Below are 20,096 nucleotides of genomic sequence, written 5' to 3' on the forward strand. Positions count from 1 at the left end.
CTTACCTCTATATGGAATCCATATTGCAATATAACACTTTTTATATCTTCATAGCTTAACTCAATAGATAATTCATTTGCTAAATTTTCAAAATGGTATAGAAGAGGACCTATGATACAATGAAAAGGTCAGTAAAATTAACTTGTCAAATGTATCTGATACTCACTCATAAATTCTGCCAACCCTAAAACAACTACTGTAGATCAAGGACAGAACTGAATGCATCTTAATACTACATTATAAATCTAGATTTTGTTTTTAATTGTTTTATTTATACTTATAAACCACTTAACATTTAAAAAAATTCCAAAGCAGGGTATAATTTTTTAAAGAAACACAGACTATGAAAAGCTAGTGGAATCCACCATGGTCAAAATAAAAAAATATGGCTGCTGTCACTCCTCGGGAAGACTTGCATAAACAAAGAGGTTTATTTTTAAAAACCTGAAAATCATCAGTGAATGTCTAAAATGCAGGAGGAATGTTTCCCACAGAGGGTGCCACCTTACTAAAGGCCCTGCTCTGAATAACCACCAAAAAGACCCCAGGAGCATATAAGAACACCGGGATGGTGGAAGAAATCTTCAGATGATCTCCGTGATCAGGCAGGTCGATAACAGAGAAGAAAGTCTCTCAAGTAGGCTGATTCCAAATTGCTTAGGGCTTCATATAGTAACAGCAGAACCTTTAAGCTTGGTCCACTCTATCCACCAAAAGAATCCCACAGAGCAATCAAGAAATCCATTGGATTCCATTAGTTTCCAGGAGCAGACTATCTGAATGGGTCCCCAACCCCTGCGGAATGGAACAAACAAGTCCAAACCTCATATGTTCATTAGCATCCTTTTTGTTGAATCTGTGTAGGTCCAATTTTAGAGAAAATTTTGACAAAATGGATTGGCATTAAAAGACAACAAGTCTAATATTTAAAATCCATTTAGTTCAAGAAGTACAGATCAAGCTGAGTTTGTCTCCTTAATTGTACCAACTCTAGTTCTAACATTAGTTTTTTCTGCTACAATTACTCAACAAAATAGCAAGTTACCTAAATTGATCCATATTCCTCCTGGTTTGAGTATTTTCCATATTGTGTCAATGTAGTCTATGACATTATGTGCCGTGTCTATGAAGAAGCAGGTTGCTATGCAGTCCCATATATCTGTATAAAGACAGAAAGTAATCTAGCTTTAAATATTTTATTGCGCACTGTTACCTGCATTTTTGGAACTGAGAGATACTTTCAGAAAAGCACTTCCCCTTGCTTAGTGGAGGTTCCTCCATCTCCATCTTCCTTCCCCAGCTGCAACCCTTTGCAGTGCATCAGTGTTCCAGAGGAGCAGCTTTTTTGCAGGGAGTAGGGGAGTCACACATAACTGAACCATATAGTCATGCCTCCAAAAGAAATTGAGGCAATCTCACATTATTACTCACTTTTTATTGCTTTTTGTTCCGTTGGGCCTAAGACAGAGATAGCCAACATGGTTGTCTTCCAGGTATTTTCAGCATTAACTCTCATCATCCCTGACCAATGGCCCATTAAACTGATGGGAATAGTAGTTCAAATCTTGGGGGGAAGGCATGTTGGCTGGCCCTGGCCAAAAAACTCCCTCTAGTTGTACAAAACTGCCACATTTGCACATCAAATTCATGGAGAGAAAGGCTATCAGAAAGGCTATCACTGCTGGGAACTGCAGGTGGGCAGAATGCTGTTGTTTCTATGTCCAGCTTTCAGGTTTCCCACAGGCATCTGGTTGGCCACTGTGAGAATAGGGCGTTGGACTAGACTGGCCACTCGCCTGATCCAGAAGGCTCCTCTTACATTCTTAAGTTCAATGAGCCAAAAGGATTGGTAACCTCTACACTAAACTATGGTTTCAAATGATATGCTAATACTGCCATTGATACAGAAGTAAATCATATAGAAGTAATCTTGAAGCAAAGTCCCTTTTACAAAATATTAATTTGACTTCTAGACCTTGGTATTAGATGGACTTTGTATTCAGACAAGAGAGCTAGTCTAGGACATGAAAATGCACAGCAAGGGCAGCCCAAATTTTCTAAGATCAGCGGTGATTCTAGCTGCAGCCTCTCATCGAGACTGACAGTGTTCACTGCTTACTGAATATGCCCTGCTTACTCTTAGTGAGGAATAGGTCACACCTAATCTTCAATTACAACCTCTGTAGCAAGTCAGTTAACTAAAAACAACAATCTGTGCACGTTTCTAGTAACTTCTAGGAAACAATTTCACCTTCTTAACTTTTGAATCAGGGGAAACAAACATTTAAAGAAGATAAACTTACAGGGGAAGGCATATTAAAGTTTTTTTTAAAAAAAGAAGTAGAAAATTAGTTTACAACATAAGGACTGATTTTTCTTTGCATTAAAATACTTAATAAAACACAGTTTTGTTTTACAGTTTTTCTCTTAAGGATTGGCAAACGGCATAAATTTTATCGTCTGAATATTAGTTATTTTTTTCTTACTTACTACACTCAGAGTAGATTTCTTGAAAATCTCCCGCTGTCATAGAAAAGTTTGCATCAGGAGGAAGACTGTGAGGATCAACATCAGGGAAATAAACTGGCTGTATCTGATCAGCAGATCTCTTGTTATTGCTAAACTGATGTATCCAGGGATATAGTTTGTATGAATTAGTTTCAGAGCATCTGTAACATATGATTATCAAAACAACAATTTCACGTTGCCACTCAGAAGAGAATCTTGTAAACATTGCAAAGCTTAAAATTTTTAGTTTGACTTTCGGTAACACAAGTTGATAGGGAGTCTCAATCTGCATTTAGAGGTAGTTAATTTAACATCATCCTGAAGGTCCATTATTCATTAACAATAAAGAGTTACAAAAGAAGCAATCAGAGAAACCATTCAAAATTTAAAAGTCTGGTTCTACTTCTCAAAATATAGTAAATTCTAAGATTCTTAAAGCAATAGATTGAGGTTAGCTTTAATTTTTGTTAGTTGTTAATCCTATTAACATTTTTTTAAATTAAAGTTTTGATAGCTTGCAGGTAATGCAGTTCTCCAGCATGCTTCCTCCTCATGAACCTATCTTCAAATTCTTCACATTATTATAACTATGTGTGTACAGATTTATACCTGAAGTTATATGCCCTCCCCAAGATTTAACTTTATTTTCCCCTCCTCCCTCCTATTGCTTTTTCCTTGTGTGTCATGTCTTTTTAGACTGTAAGCCTGAGGCCAGGGACCAACTTAGTATTTTTTTTTAAGTCACGGTATAAATTATGTACATAAATGAATAAAGTATCAAATGTTTTTCAATGTCATGTTTTTAGCAGTTCCATCTACTGATTTATAAACATGTACACACAGGAGCTTGATCCAGACATAATGAATTTTGGCTGATAAATGGATGGATCCTAGAATGAACTACATGCCCATATCCTCCTCTCCTTGCGCTCCCTGTTTTCACGCCGATATGGTGGGTTGCTTACACATTACAGAGTTTCCAATTCTTTTTCCAAGCTCTGGAGAACTGTAGTTTAACCTCTGCTTATTAACCTGGATAGGAAACCATTATCATTTTGTAGTTAATAAGCATGGATTGATCAACAGTTTCCCAATTAAAAAATAATGGGAAATTGTGGTTTAAAGAAGTCTGACATTGGCCAAAGCAGAGATATAAATACAGAACTACATGTATAAAGAAGCAACCAACAACTGAAAACAAGTTTAAGTACCTGTTGAGTACAAAATTAGAAGAAAAGAGCATAAAGAGGCTCCATTCATTTCCTTGGCAAGTATAACCAAGCATAGCTATTTCCCAGGCCAATCTACCTAGCCCAGCACCAGGTACCAGGATATTAACTTTGGAGAGATCCCTGTAACACAACAAAAATAATTGTTAATCATTTAATAAACATATTTGATAGAATGAATAGCCCTGTTAAGGGTTTTTACATATTGCAGGTGTTTGATCACATTTATATGGATAATTTGTGCTATTTCCCAAATTAGCACATTATTTAGCAGATAAATAATATTAAATTTGGTTTATATTTACCTAGTATCTCCAGATCTCCTCCTATGTGAATTTCAATGCTTTCTTTCTTTCTGTTCTCTGTCCCACAAAGGACCTGAATGTTCTGACTACTGGCTTCATTTTCAAAAGGGGGAGAAGCCATTGTTTCTTTGATCACAGACTGTAGTAAAGCAGCCTTCAGCAACTTCTTGCCCTCCAGAGGTTTTCGACTACAACTATAAACTCTCAGCAGCCCCAGCATTATAGGGCTGTGCTGGCTGGAGTGATGGGAATTGTAGTCCAAAACATCTACAGAGTACCAGGTTCAGTAAGGCTATACTAAAGTGTAGTGGGACCTTTGTCACTACATTATGACTTTCAGCCGATTACAGTAAATGTATTTTTACTGCTGCTGTTTGGATTTTACCTACACAATTAGCTCTGATGGATGACTTCTCAAATAATCATTCTCATTCTATAAACCACCAAGACAAATCTTATTCAGTTGCGAGTCTTAACAATACAAATTTGCTCATCTGTTGCGAACACAAATACTTTACCTGTATCCCAAATCCTGAAAGTAGTTTAAACATTTGATTATTGTCTTTGGAGGCATGTTCTAAGTTACATGCAGCCAACATGGTGTCCCCCAAATGTTGCAGGACTGCATCTCTATCATTCCTAACCACTGGCCACCCAGGCTGGTGCTGATAGTGACTGGAGTTCAGGAACATCTAGGGAGTACCATGTCAGCTTTCCCTGTCCTAAGGCAAACATAGGCTTCCAGCATATTTTCTTTGTTGAACTATTCCAAACTATATTTCAGATTTAAGAAGTCAACCAAGTTCCTCCTTGTAATGCAACTCTCTTTCTTCATTGTACGGGGGGTGGGGGTGACTGCAACATCTAACAGTGAGATAAATCTGAGACAGTTATTGTATTTTACATCATAAAACAGACCCATAATGCCCAAATGCAGATGCTACTAATTATGTTTAACATGTGGGAAAAATTAGAACAGAACAGAACACTGGCAATGGTGTTTGAAAATGTTAATATTGAAATTAGCTATGGACCCATCAGTTGCATGATTGATTTTCAGGACACAAGAAGAACTTATAATTATTAACTCCTCTTCAGCATTATGTAAAGCAATCTGAATCAGGTGCAGCTGTTTCCAGCTTCAACACACAGGGAGCTCTCCAATCTTGAATAACTGGCTCATTTAATTCAGTGAAAGGAAGCCAACTGGTGTACAGAACTCTTTACACTCAAAGTCAATGTGTGACTTTAAGATTTATCTTAGTTGAATAATAAACTTATATAGCTCCAATCTATTATTTTCCATTTTTCTGAAAATTACAGACAAATCAAAATGTAGTAGAAGTCACATCAATTAATTCAACAGCACCACCCAAAAAAGGAAGAAACAGATAAGCTACTTATTTCAGACTACAAATACTGCCTGAAACCTAAGAATTTGGATTTGGTAATATATTTTGGGTTGTTCAGAGAATGTTATGATTTGGAAAAAGAATGGTTGAAGGAAAACATTCTGCCAAGAAATAGCTCAATTTGCTTTTGTCACATTGGTATTTCAAAATTGTGGGATGTATTCAGCGAACTCCCATTGTTCTAGGCACATTTTGCGACAGGGAATTTCATTAGAGCAAGTAGTTTCTGAGCTCTGGGTGCAGTTCTGTGCCTAAGATATCAGATTAAAACTGCCATTCCTCCCCACTGGACTTCCTAGAGATTGCTGCAGTGTCAGGCAAGTTGATAGGTTCCACCTCTCAGCTGCCCTTACAGAAAGGCAGTGTTTTGCACTCTGTGGCCTCAGATTGGCTTAAATAGGTTTGGTTTAAGTAGTGCATGCTAAAGTGTGATCTACCTCAGACTCTCTCAGGGATGAATAAAATCGAAACAAATTTTGGACTGGGATTATTGAAAGACACTGAAGTCTTCTATTTGTGAACTGGACACTCAAGGTGGGTGTCTCTGCCATCAGTTGTATAGGCCTGTAATATGTGTTAATTGTTGCACCAAAAGATATATTTATATGAAGGAAAGGGGAGAATCCAGAGCTTGTCTGCAGAGTGGAAGGAAATGAGGACCTTTTTCTGCCTCCCCACTTCCAGCCACTCTCTGAAGACTGGAGAAGGAACCCTCTTAAGAATATTAGGGGGATGGGCAGGGGACATCTGCAGTCGTCAGATGAGGACTAGACCATGTGAAAAACGAACATAAGATTTTAGCTGCTGTTAATTCATTTTCAGCTTTGTATTTATTTTTGTTATTAAAAAAGTGTGCTTAGACATTCTGATGTGGCGCCCATAAGCTAGGTGCCATTTAGCTCCTAGCTTTCATATCTCAGTTTCTAACACGTATTCAACTAAATAACTTCCACTTGTGTAACAGGACTCCCCACAACCCACACCATCTCTAAATCTGCTCCAGAGGATTGAGAGAAATCCTAGAACAGACTTAGGAGGCACAACGGGAGAGAAAAGGGGAGACTGACTGTTCTGTAACATAAGGAGAAATTCTTGCGGCGATGGAACGTTTAATTCCACTCTAGTTACGAAAAATTACTTGTTTAATCAGAATACTGTTCAACAGTCCTGTAATCTTTTTTCTTTTAACACTTGCTTATGCTAGCCAAAGACTTTAAGATGCATATGCACCTGCTTTAGAATGCTAAAATACAGTGGCTGCATTCATGCATCATAGAATAAGCAGTGCTTAATGTTGAAAGGCAGATCGTCTCCCCTTTGGTCCTTTCTCACTAGTGTGTGGGAGCAACAAACCACAATCCTTGACTTAGTGTTATGCCAGGAAGCCAAGAACAAAGAGTATGGTTTGTCTGGAGCAAAATTACCATGGTTCCTTGTTCAGACATAACACTAAGTCATGTGCTGTGGTTTGCTGCTCCAGCTTATTATTAGCAAGGAGGAGCAAAGAAGGAACAATCTGTCCTTTCATGGTACAGTATAACTGTAACTTCCTATGATATGTAACTGTGCCCAATAGATTATGTCCAGTTATAGCTTTGCAGTAGCAGAAAGCGCCTCCACTTGTGCAAGTTAGGACACCTCATTTTCTCAAACCTTCTGTACTGACTGCAGTACCCTGCACCATATCCCATACTGTTTTCAAGGATTCGCCCAACCATCAGGACCTGTTTTGTGGGGGGGGGGTCACTGAACAGTAGTGAATGGGGTGATCAGAAAAAGTTGCCCTTGCCTTGAACAAGTGGAAGTGCTTTCCATTAGCAAAAAATAAAAAAATGGATACACCCCAAGCTAAAAGGGAAAAAAATAGGACTTTTCAATATATAATGTGTAATTCAATTATTTGCCATTTAAAGTAGTTTCTAATACAATCATAATTCCAATCATAATTCATTCTATCAAATATAAATTTTCTGACTAGAAGTTCTACACAGCACCTACTAAAGTAATTAAGTGTGCTGGTAAATTCACAGGGGTGCAAAAACAAATCTAAGAAGCAGAAAGATACACAATTTTATAACTGAGAAATAAAATGGAGCAGCAAGTTTAACTCAGTTAAAACAAGGATTCTAAAAATACTTAAGAAAGATCACTACATAGATATCCTCTACAAGACATTCCATAAAGGTAGGTGACTTTTGAAGCTACAATGAAGTAGGAGTTGTAGGTAATTTAAGAGCCACAACAGTCTAGATCCTAACAAACTTCTATTTACATGTTAACTTTCAGTTCATTGAAAGCAACTGAAAATGTCCAGAAGTTAATTATGAAGTTTGTTGTGCACGATTTGTTTTCTTTTAGAAAATAAAAAAATACTTTCCATTTGAACTAGAAAGAAAAGGGTTTGTGAGCAACTCATATTCTATGCATTAAAAAATTTCAGTATTTAATTATCTACACTTTTACTTGTAAGTGCAGATCAAAGGATGTTTTAAGGATTCTATCCTAAACACACATACTAGATAATAAGTCCCACTGAAGACTATGCGTTTACTTAGGCAAACATGCACAGGACTGTTTTGTATAAAACATCTACATCAACTTTTCTAATTTCAGCTTGTAATTCAAGAGTTTCAAAAAAAGAAGCCTTAAACTTATTTCCACTTTCAATCCAGCTTATTTACCAGTATAATATAAATAAGTTACATTATTTGTAAAACTATTTACTATAGATTTACTATAAACTGTCTACAAACAGTTTTAACAGAACATTAGTGTAGGCCACAAAGGTCAAATTTCAGTAAATTTATAAAATAGAACAACAACAACAAAAAAGAGTACATTGTAGGAAGACAGAAAATGTACAATGCTGATCTTCATCTATAAGCATTTCTACACAACTTAAATTACCAAATATTTGGAAACATTCCATTTTCAACTAAGCTGGGGGAGAATGTGATTATTTAGAACAAAGCAAAACACCTTTTTATTTAGATGTATAAAAACTTACCGTATATTTTTCTACAATTGAAGACATTCTTGAATGCCTTGAATCTAACAAGGGAAGGGTATTCATGTTATATTTTGAATGAGCTTTTGAGCGTTTATCTTCTTTAAAACTCTTGTTTGTTAGGTAATGCAGCAACACTGACTGCAAGCTAAGTTAAAAGTGAGATTGGAGATGGCTGGTTATTTTGGACTAGCCCACCATTGTTGTAATTGGAATTCTGTCAAGAGAGCCAAGTGACAACTTAGAAGAGGCACTCTGAATCATGAGTGAAATGCCATTTTGATTCTGTAAGGAAACCAATGCTATAATATTGCTAGCTATTTATAACCAGTGTAATCAGACCTCACATTTATGGAAATAAAGAGTAAAAAATAAAAATTATTATGTGAATTATAGTGTTTCTTTAATTATTCTCCTATTTTGCTTTAAGGATAGCTTTCAGCTTCTCCTCCAATGTGTAGCTTCATCTCCTGCAATATTTATTTAGATACTGATGATATAAATATCTTCAGTAGAACCCTACATCAAAATATTAGCCAAATCAGACTTTTATATCTAACATGTTCTTCCACATGATAAAATATAAACAGTATGCATTAAGTTTTCTTGGTGCTAATCCAACCTAATTGGAGTGTTGTCTGTGCAGCCATAATTTTGAACTGCTGAACCTTAACATTTTGAGCAAAATCATATTAGTAAGGTGTGCCAAAGTTTATTATAACTTCTCCTTGTGCAGCTAACATGGACATTTTCAAAGATCAATTCTAATAGTATTTTATAGTTTTAAAGATCATTGGCAACTAATGCATTCTTGTGCATACCTTCCTTTCAAATACATCTTTAAAAAATGATTTACCATCTGTCTTTTGGAAAGTTCTTTACAATTTCATTAATGATTGGCTGATAGCAGGAATCTCTCTCCGGTTTCCCAGTTTCACTCCAGTCTCTTACAAATTGCTTCAAGGTGGACTTTAATTTATCCATATCAAAAGTTGAAGCTGGTGTAATTTTTCCATTTTCCTGAGAAAAGTGTAAAACCAGAAAATCAATAATTGTTATTCACAATGCTACACTGTTGGGCAGTTAGTTGATAGGCCTTTTCCTTCTCACCTCCAGGCTGAGACTCATCTATATGCATAACTGAATCATAAATGAAGTAAGCATGAAAACATCACATCTACCCTTAGCATACCATTCTCCGAATATACTTCTTTATAGAAAGCAGGACAGTTATTAAGTGAAATAGGAAAGATGTGGGGCTAAACATAGACATTACTTCACTACATACAGCAAGTAAGAATCTGTTCTAGGCAAACAAGCAGAGGCCTTTCTAAATTGGTTGAGAACAGAGAAGTATGGGCAAATTGGCCTGTGGAAACTATATATGGACTAGTAATACTTGTGGAAGGCTAAGCTAGCATGGAAACTGCATATTTTATCTGAGTGAGGGCTTCTTCCACACACTGCGAGACTTCACTGAGAAGTTTGAACTTGATCCATTAAGTTATATGTAGTCTGTGAAATCAAAGAAAAGCTCTGCAAGGAAAAGAACCGTTTAAAATGAATTATGAGGTAAGTGATACAGCCCAAATAATAGAATAAATGTGCAATAATAGTTAACTTACAAAGATTGAAATTTTATGCTTATTCAACTGTAAAAATATAGTTACTAACGCTGGACACAACCATCAAGTGGCCTAATCAAATGATTTAATATGTATCAAGGAACAAGAATAATATTCATAACTGATTAACCCTGCATAATAGGGAAAGAGGACCTGTGGCCCTCCTGATTTCGTTGGACTCCAATTCGCATAATTTCTTACCAGTGTTAGAAACTAGCCAGGTGTGTTATGCAATTGGACTGGCGGAAGTCCAACTGCAACCTCATGGAGATCTCTGGATGCCAGGTTGGCAACTGGGAAAAGCAAAATGTCTCTTAGAGAACGATATGAGATATTTTACTTGAAGCTTGAATTTGTTTTATTCTGGTTTCATTTAATGTTTTAATGTGTTGTCAACTGCTTTGAGATTTATTTAAAATCTAAAGCGGTACAGAAATGACATTAGCAACAACATCAATAAACTTCATTGTTAAAAAAAGGCACCTAGACATTCCATTGCGGCAACCATAATCTAGGTTTGAGGTGCCATTTGGCGATTTGATTGTACATCTGAGTTTCTAACGTTATTTCTTGCCATTGAACACGCTAGCTGAGAATGACAGAAGTTAAGAGTTCAACAAGATATGGAAGGCTACAGGTTCCCCATCCCTCTATAAAACATACATTAATTGTAGAAAACACACATTTATGATGTGATAATAAATAAAATTGATAAAAGAGGGGAAGTAGAAAATAGTTGGCATTGAAGTACAATTTATACATACATCATCACCATATTCTTTATTTTCAAACATGTGTGTGCAGTCATTCACAACTGTCTGCAAGATTCCTTGATTATGGTCAATACATTTCCGAATCTTGTCAAGATGAGGAAGGAACTGAGGAAGCAATTTCTGTTGAATGGCTGGAAGGGATCTGAACTGTCTTTCTGCACGATTGACTCTTTCATGCATATTAATTCTAGAATTTAAAAAAACACAAAATGAACATCAGAAACAAATATAAACAAAATTAAACTGAAGTTCTATATTAGTATTGTAAACCCACTGAGGATTCCTACTTTGGGACTATTTTTAATTCTACATTTATATGGTTACTTGTATAAGAAATACATGAGTTCTGTACATCCCACCATGCAACCAAAGCAAACATATGCAGCAACAATTAAATCAAAACTATCTAATTCAGAATGTAGTCCTGTTCTTGGAAGGGCATCCCAGGAGACAGAACAGAGTGGAGCTTCAGAGGTCCACCCTCCAAATTTCTCTATTGCAGGCACTGAAACATCTTGTGTAATGGGAGGGAGTGTCCTGGGGTCATATTAGGGAAACTGGCTCCAAAGCCCTCCTGTTCCCGTGATTTGCCCTTGTGCATTGGGCAGTGTGAGGCAGCAGGACTCTGGCTTTTTCTACACCTCAGATTCTCCCAATAAAGCACTGCCCTGTTAAGGTCCTATGGATTTAAGTGGATGATTTAAGTATATTCCTTATTCCTTTGAATGTTGGGAGTGAAATATGTTGAGTATTAGTCAAGTGCACTGATCATTATCATACAAATACACATATAATATAATATAATATAATATAATATAATATAATATATAATAATATAACATAATACAATACAATAAATACAGCTATAAAAAGCTTTGACTGCAGACAGGTGCTAGCCCTAGTACAGTGTGTGTATACAATGATTTCTGCAGTGTGCATGAACGGGATACAAAATTTTAAAAAGAGAAGAGTCACTCTAACAAGCTATAAGACATGGCACTGGTGCATCCTAGTCCCCATTTTATTGATATGTGAAGTGGTTCTCAATCTTACCATAACATGTTACAGCTCCTGAAACCTAAAATAAGCCAGGTGTGGCAAACACCAACACTCCACTGGCTGCCAGTAAGCTACTGGGCCCAATTCAAGAGTCTGTTAGCATATCAAGCCCTGAATGACTAGGAACTGAAGTTGAAATCAGAAAGTGAGGGTCATCCAAAGGTAAAGAAGAAAAGCTGTTCTGGCAAGCAGTTTATCCCGCTTCCTTTCTAGAGAGACAAAATTATTGGTTTGTCATTCTGTGAAGGATTTTCAGGCAAAGAACCCCAACTGTTTGTAAATCATATTATAATAAAGTCCTACATAGAAAAAAAGGAAAGGGAACAGACTGGCCACCATATTTCCAATTACAGTGGTACCTCAGGTTACGTTACCTTCAGGTAACATAACTTTCAGGTTGCAAATGGAGCAAACCCTTTCGCCTCGCGCGCATGCACAGAAGCGCTCGTTCTGGTGGTCCGTGCGCAACGTGAAAAGTCGGCAACAAGAGGCGCCACTTCTGAGCATGCGCAGAAGTGCTCTATCGCACGCATGCACGGAAGCGGCACCTCTTGTTGCTGACTTTTCAGGTTGCGCACGGACCCCCAGAACGAATTAAGTTCGTATCCGGAGTGTCCACTGTAAATGAAGTATTAAAACATGATAAAAAGAAAGGATTCACCTATGAAATTTCAAATTTCCAGAGAGAAATAATAGAAAGTGGTATTAAATTATCAAAAATATACAATATGTTGTTGCAATAGGAAACTAAGAATGAAGAGGTCAAGTGTGTTATAATAAAGTGGACAAAATATGTGGGACATAATATGCAGATGACAGATTGGGAAAGACATGGAAGAATGATATAAAATTTAAGGCCTGTACCTTATTTAAAGAGAGCTATATGAAAATGATGTATAGGTGGTATTTAACACTGGCTAAATTGGTTATATTGTATAAAACAAGGGAAAGTAAATGTTGGAAATGTAAAGAAGCAGAAGGTACGTTTTACCATATGTGGTGGCATTGTAAGGTTATTTTAAACATTTGGAAAATGATATATAATGAATTGAAAAAAATGTTTAAAGTAACTTTTGTTTAAAAACCAGAAGCTTTCTTATTAGGTATTACAGTAATGGATCTACCTAAAGAATACAATCATTTGTTCATGTATGCGACAACGGCAGCTCGGATATTGCTAGCTTAACACGGGAAGGAAGAAGTCCTTACCAAGGAATATTGGCCAACTAAGTTAAAGGAGTACGCGGAAATGATGAAATTAACTGGGAAACTTAGAAATCAAGATGACAACAAATATAAAAAAGAATGGGAAATGTTTATTGCATAGGCAATGTATGCAAGTTAATATATTAGCAGGATTTTTTTTTAAAAGCCACTTGTAATGTAATAGACAATATTTAAATTTGGAGGTAACTAAGAGATAAAGGTCTGCCAACCTAGCAGTTCGAAAGCACCTTCGGGTGCAAGTAGATAAATAGGGACCGCTTACCAGCGGGAAGGTAAACGGCGTTTCCGTGTGCAGCTCTGGCTCGCCAGAGCAGCGATGTCACGCTGGCCACGTGACCCGGAAGTGTCTCCGGACAGCGCTGGCCCCTGGCCTCTTAAGTGAGATGGGCGCACAACCCCAGAGTCTGTCAAGACTGGCCCATACGGGCAGGGGTACCTTTACCTTTACCTTTAAGAGATAAAGATTTTATAGACATGCATGAATGAAGATAATACAAAGGAACCAAGGGAAGGATAGAGGGAAGTTGGAGGATTCAAATAATTCCACAAAGTGGATTTAATATTGATTGAGTATATAGTTGTTATAAATGTTTAATTTTATGGTGGGTTTTAATGTAATGATTTTGTTTTTGGTTTTTTTGTGGAAACTAATAAAATATTTAAAAAATATATATTCCACTACTCTCATAAGTTCACAGGAGTTGCAGCTTGTGACAGCTTTCTTATTAGTTACCCACCCACCCCCCCAAAAATGTGGCACACATAGCATCATCTCTTTAAAGCTTCCATCAGTTGCTGAAGATGCACCTCTTTACCCTAGCCATGGAAAACTGAAGGTCTTACTTTGGTGCTGTCCCAATAATTATTATGGAATTGTTATGGGTTGCCACGTACTGTTGGTTTAACTTTTTTTGTTTCATATGCTTGAGAGACACCAATTGCCAAGGCCAAGCTATCAAATAGTAGTTGCCCAGCACCACCCAATGAATGACAGGAACTACCAAGGGACTGAATACTGAGAGGCCGAACAGAACCAAAAGCACTATTTAATATGTAACATAAAGAAACATATTTGTATTCATTAGAATTCTATTAGGTGTTTATGTAGTAAGTTTTGGAAAAGCTACACTTATTTTTGTCTGGATGCATCCTCCCAGTCTGATGTCTGAAGTTGAAACGTGTGGATGCAAGCAAGCAGTCCCACACAAGTATTTACTGTTAGCATGGCACAAACAATAAGGCAGGTACTTTAATTCAAGGGTTCAAGCTTTTTGGTGCACAAGTCAAATGGCAAGTGCTTCTATTGAAGATATTTTGATCCTATTGTTAATTAGCTGTGCTGAATTACATTCCTATTATCTTACAAGGGTGCTTGCCAATTTGCCTGTATAATATCCAGAACTAACTGCTTTATTTACCCTGTTCCCACTTTATCCCAGGTTAAGCATCATGACTTCCCCTCAAACGCTCGTGGCAACTTTAGTTTGGAGAAGCTGCTGCAAGTTCTCTGCTGCTCCTCCATCCTGAAGGAGCTCTCGGGGTTCCTGGGGAGGAGCAACCCCCCCCCCGGTACTATGGGATGGCGGCGCCACCGCCCTCTGGCGCGCTTATTGGGCAGCCAGTGGATCGGGGAGGGGGCCTACTCGAGAGCCAGAGGCCCGGCGGGGGGGGGGGGAGCCGGTTACCCGTAGTAACGGAAGGCGTTGATGATTCTGCGGAAGTGCTCCCTCTCCAGCTCCTCCTCCTCCTCCTCTTTTCCGCCCTCGGCCGCCGGCTGTGTCTGCGGCGGAGCCTGCTGCCCCTGGCCGCCCAGCGCCGCTTCCCCGTCCCTTCCCGCCTCCTCGGCCTCTCCGCCGGGCCCGCTCCGCCGGCTCCCCCTGCGCATCGCCTTCCCCGCCGGCGGCAGCTGCCTTTTCCGGGACAGAGCGCACGCGGCGGCGGCGGCGGCGGACATCGCTCTTCCTCCCGACGCCCAACGGCTGACGCTCCCGGCGCGCGCTTCCGGCTTCATAGGGGAGCGCCCGCCTCTCGCCCGCCCGCACGGCGGCGCCCGCTCCTCCTCCCGCCTCAGGCCGCGCGCGCACGCGCAGAAAGATCTCCGCAAAAAAAGAAAGTGAGACTGCGCAGGCGCGTGGCGCCGCCAGGCTCCCTCCCTTCGCACCAACGAATTCTCGCGGGAAGATACGAGCCGCCCAACGCGCGGGGGTTGGGCGTCGTGCGGCTCCCTCAGGGGAGCGATGCTGAGGCGAAGCGGGCGCCGCGAACCAGGCTCGCCCGGCTCCCTCCCTGGCGGGCCCACCATCTGGCGGCACGCGGACCTTCCGCGAGGGGGGAAGCGGGGCCTGGGCATCCCGCCGCGGAAGGGGCCGGGCGAGGGAGAGGCCCCGGGGGGACGCGGCCGTCGGGGTTCCGGCCCTGAAACCCCACGGGGCCTCCTCAGACTGAAGACTGGGCCCAGCGTTTTCTCTGCGGCCAAAAGCGCGGCCGTGGTGAGTCGACGAGCAAGTAAAGTGGCAAGCGAATGGATGGATTCCCAAAGCTGCCTTGGATACAGAAGCATTATAGGCCTCTGCGGGGAAATGGGATGTATTTTCCTTCATCTAAAGCTGAGAAAGTTAATTGGTGTGTATATCTGTATTGAATAGTATCCAGTGTATAAATTTTATGAAATAAATAAAATATCCATCTAGCTACAGCTGCTGCAGTCTTGTTATTTTAATGCGAGATACCTAATTTTTTCATGGCGACAACAGCATCCCACTATGTACTTATAGGAAGAGGGAACAGAATATATTATGGCTGTAACAGACTCCATTACTCTGCCACTAGAATGCAGATCCTACCATATACCAACTACCAGTCTGTGTATTATGTTTTTTTTTAAAAAAAAATTCTTACTATGCTACAAAATGCATCGGGACTTGCAAAAGAAAAAATAATTATCTATTACAAAGCGCATTTTGCAGACTTGGGGCTGAACCTTGTGAAACCTATTGGTAAATACCATATTTTTCACTCCATTGGATGCAGTTTTTCCCCTCCAAAAATTGAGGGGAAATGTGTATGTATCCTATGGAGCGAATGCAGGCTTGTGCCATAGCCACGCGCAACCCCACTGGCAGGGAGAGGCTGCACGGGGCTATGGCTTCTTTAGCCCTGCGCAGCCTCTCCCGGCAGGGAGGGATTGCGCGGGGCTAAAGAGGAAGCCAAAGCAGCCAGCGGGATCCATCCCGCTCGCTGCCTTGGCTTGTTCCATAGCCGCGTGCAACCCCTCCGGCAGGGAGAGGTTGTACGCAGCCTGTACGCTGCTCTTTGGGGCTGGGGGGGGGAAATATTTTTTTTATTGATTTCCCCGTCTAAAAACTAGGTGTGTCCTATGGTCCGGTGCGCCCTATGGAGTGAAAAATACGGTACCTATTGGCCTCTATTCAGAATTCAAGGGGATGGGGAATCAATCATTAAATGATCAGCCCTATTTCCATCGGAGCATATTTTAGCCACTACCAATTTAAGAAACAAGTATATGAAGACCAGTGCTTGTTTCTCTTGATTTTTTTGTAATGTACTTGACTTGGTCTCTTTCATAGACTCCCATAGTTACAAACTATGTATGATTTTAGGCAGCCTTGCGGAGAAGAGAATTGTCATTTCTCTTACCCCTTATCAATGGTCTGTTAGGTTGCAGAGTATCTGACAGGGTTTACTACATTCTACTGTAATTGTTTCCCCCTTTTAATAAAATCAATAAGGTTCTTTTAATAAAATCAATAAGGTTATGTATCATGACAACTTGCCTGTAATTCAGAATTGATTAATTTTTTTATTAAACAAGATTGTTTTGTAATAAAAAAAATCAGCTATCCTGCAAGCAGATTTTAGATATCTAAAATATATTTAAGTTACCAAGCCTTACAAAAGTATCCTGATGCTCCACTGAAGGGTACCTTGCTTGCAATGCCATTCACATTGGAGGAACAGATGTATCACAAAGGATGCATTCAGGAGAGTAGAGTGGAAAACACTTGAGGTGCAGGTAGGGTAATAGAAAGTTTGCCCCTCTTTGTTGGGAGGAAAAGGACAGTGGATGTGTCTAGATTCACTGTTGCATTAAGCAAGGAGGAGAGACTGTTGAGCACCTGGAAGAAAGCATCTATGAGATGATACGTAATTTCTCTTCTGTCCAAGCATTCTTAGTACACTCTGAAAGTTTTAGGGTTTTGATTCCAAATGGATGGCACCATTGCAAGAGAACAGTAACTCCAAATAAACTAGCTGGAAAGCATATCCATGAGAATGTCACATACGCTCTTGATTCAGTGCTGCTTTGGAAGGGCTTCAATTAGCTTCTTAAAACATTGTTTTAGCCACAACGTATTAAAATATTCATGTATGAGGTTTGTTATTGCTCTCATCGAGGCCAAGGCTTTATACATGCAAAATAGCACCACGATCATCTGAAAGGTTGGAAGAGAAAAAACACACACATTCACAAACTCTGGGCTATAGCTTCTTTATCAACACTCATTAGTTTTTATGGATTTTTTAGATGTCAAGTTGGACAGAATCACAAAAAGGTTATATCATCAAATTAAGTTAGATTGAATCCCTCCTGGCTTGGAGGTTCCTATTTCTGCGAATTAGGCGGGCAACCTGCCCTAGATGGGAGTTGTACTCCCTCTGAAGGAGCAGGTACATATTCTACTACTCTTAGACCAACTTTCCACTAGCTACTTACTTGACTTTTCCAGTTCTTGTGCTATATCATTGTATAGCCTTGAATAAAGGTCTTCCTGTGATTGAGTTCCATCCAGATAAACTGCAAGAGGAGCAGTGAAGTAGTCAAAACATCTTCAGTACAGCCAGAAATTTTCAATAGGCTACCTTCCAGTGCAACCCACATTACATTCACAACTCACATAAGCTTTATGTACTGACTTTTTTTAGGTGAATTTTTAAAAAGCTGCAGACAAACATACACACTAACAGTGCAAAGGGTGCCTAAAGTTCCTATCTTATGCATTAAAGGTAAAGGTACCCCTGCCCGTACGGGCCAGTCTTGACAGACTCTGGGGTTGTGCGCCCATCTCACTTAAGAGGCCAGGGGCCAGCGCTGTCCGGAGACACTTCCGGGTCACATGGCCAGTGTGACATCGCTGCTCTGGCGAGCCAGAGCCGCACACGGAAATGCCGTTTACCTTCCCGCTGGTAAGCGGTCCCTATTTATCTACTTGCACCCGGAGGTGCTTTCGAACTGCTAGGTTGGCAGGCGCTGGGACCGAGCAGCGGGAGCGCACCCCGCAGCAGGGATTCGAACCGCCGACCTTTCGATCAGCAAGTCCTAGGCGCTGAGGCTTTAACCCACAGCGCCACCTGTGTCCCCATCTTATGCATTACCAGGGAGTAATTACCAGTGAACTCAACTGAACTTACCTCTGAGTACACATGCTTAACAGAGAATTTTATTTTGTTTTTTATATATCCATCTTCAGATACCCACACTTTCCCATCCACATTTACCACGAGACAGATGCTGAAGTGTTCTGACAAAAGAGGTGGATTTAGGGCAGTGCAACCAGTTTTGCCTCATTGGGCGCCGAGCCTAGGGGGTGCTACAGGGCATCATAACTATGACAGATACCCCCCCTTAAGCAGGGGTTACGTTCTAAGCCCCCACTCACGTATTCTGTAAGTAGGCAGCACTGTCAAAAAAGACCTGTTTTTTCTGCTTTCCAACTCTCACGTTCTCCACACAACTCTCTTCAACTAGAAGCTCTGGGGCCGCCTGGAGGCTGTGCAGAAATACAGCTACTACACATGTAAATGTCTAGGTGGGGAGGCTGAGCAGCCTAAACAGAGTCCCACTGCACCTCCAGTCTCTTTGAGGCTTCCTCCGCCCTCACTGAAGTCCTCTTCGGGCTCTGGGGAAGGTCTCCTCATGAGTCATGAGGACTCTCCAGCTCTCTCATGCCATTTCCAGGTTTGCATCTATTTATTTATTTCCCTTTGTCATGCTTTTACATAGTCACACACGTTGATCATGAGTAAGGGGTAGGGGAGCCTGTCGTGAATTGAGCAAAACAGAAGGCATGAGGTGGGGAGGCACCACATTTTGGCCTTGCACAGGGCACTGCTGAAATTTGAAAGTTCAAAATCCACCCCTACCAACAAAGCCAGTCCTTTGAACCTGAACTAGGTAATATCACTACTTTTGCAAGCATTCTCTACTTGTATGAGCTACATGTACAGTCAGACCTCGGGTTGAAGTTGCTTCAGGTTGAGCATTTTCGGGTTGTGCTTTGCAGCGACCCGGGAGTAACGGAACACATTACTTCCGGGTTTCACTGCATGCGCAGATGCTCAAAATGACAGCATGCGCAGAAGCGGCGAATCGTGATCCGCGCAGGATGCAAACAGGGCTCCGGAACGGATCCCGTTCACATCCAGAGATACCACTGTATATATTATATATAAATGTGTTTGCCATACCGATGCCAGTTTCATTTTCTTCCATTTCTCTCTTATGTTTCAGATACATTGGCCATACATGTCCATCGAAGTATCCAGGTGGGTCTGGTGGGTTATAAATTCGTGTGCTATATAAGAACAGAAGCTTTACTCAAACATCTTGCTTAACAAGAATTTATATCCAAAAATATCAAAAGCCTCTAGTGGACTGATCTACGGCTGACAGAATATTTATATCTTCAGTTAACATGGTAACTTCTTAATAAAATGTTTCTTCAGTAGTTTCTTCAAACTCAGGAAGACACTTAATCTCAAAGTGTCCAATACCAAAGACTTGGTGCAAATTCCTCTAACCCACTTTACTAACACAGATTTTGATTTTGTGACAGCCACCTCCTCCTCAGGTGTACTGGACAGGACCTCAGACCCTTAGTAAAACCTTAGCAAGCCTGTGTCCTGGTAGACTAATACATGTCCTAATGTATC

At 40.1% G+C, this 20,096-nt stretch overlaps 1 protein-coding gene across 1 annotated transcript in view; it reads right to left on the minus strand.

The window, feature by feature from the left end:
• Positions 1–20,096, minus strand: part of CARNMT1 (carnosine N-methyltransferase 1) — a 31,440-nt gene that overhangs the window by 2,532 nt on the left and 8,812 nt on the right. Inside the window, exons 7-16 of the mRNA XM_081930869.1 lie at positions 19,632–19,738; positions 17,881–17,961; positions 17,577–17,599; positions 14,831–15,714; positions 10,851–11,046; positions 9,318–9,481; positions 3,720–3,860; positions 2,491–2,669; positions 1,046–1,159; positions 6–109 (exon numbers count right to left, since the gene is read on the minus strand). Of these exons, the coding sequence (XP_081786995.1) occupies positions 6–109; positions 1,046–1,159; positions 2,491–2,669; positions 3,720–3,860; positions 9,318–9,481; positions 10,851–11,046; positions 14,831–15,714; positions 17,577–17,599; positions 17,881–17,961; positions 19,632–19,738 (1,993 nt within the window). The remainder of the gene's footprint in view (positions 1–5; positions 110–1,045; positions 1,160–2,490; positions 2,670–3,719; positions 3,861–9,317; positions 9,482–10,850; positions 11,047–14,830; positions 15,715–17,576; positions 17,600–17,880; positions 17,962–19,631; positions 19,739–20,096) is intronic.

The sequence above is a fragment of the Podarcis melisellensis genome (assembly GCF_964234715.1).
Source record: "Podarcis melisellensis genome assembly, chromosome: 11".
In the NCBI taxonomy this organism is placed as follows: Eukaryota; Metazoa; Chordata; class Lepidosauria; order Squamata; family Lacertidae; genus Podarcis; species Podarcis melisellensis.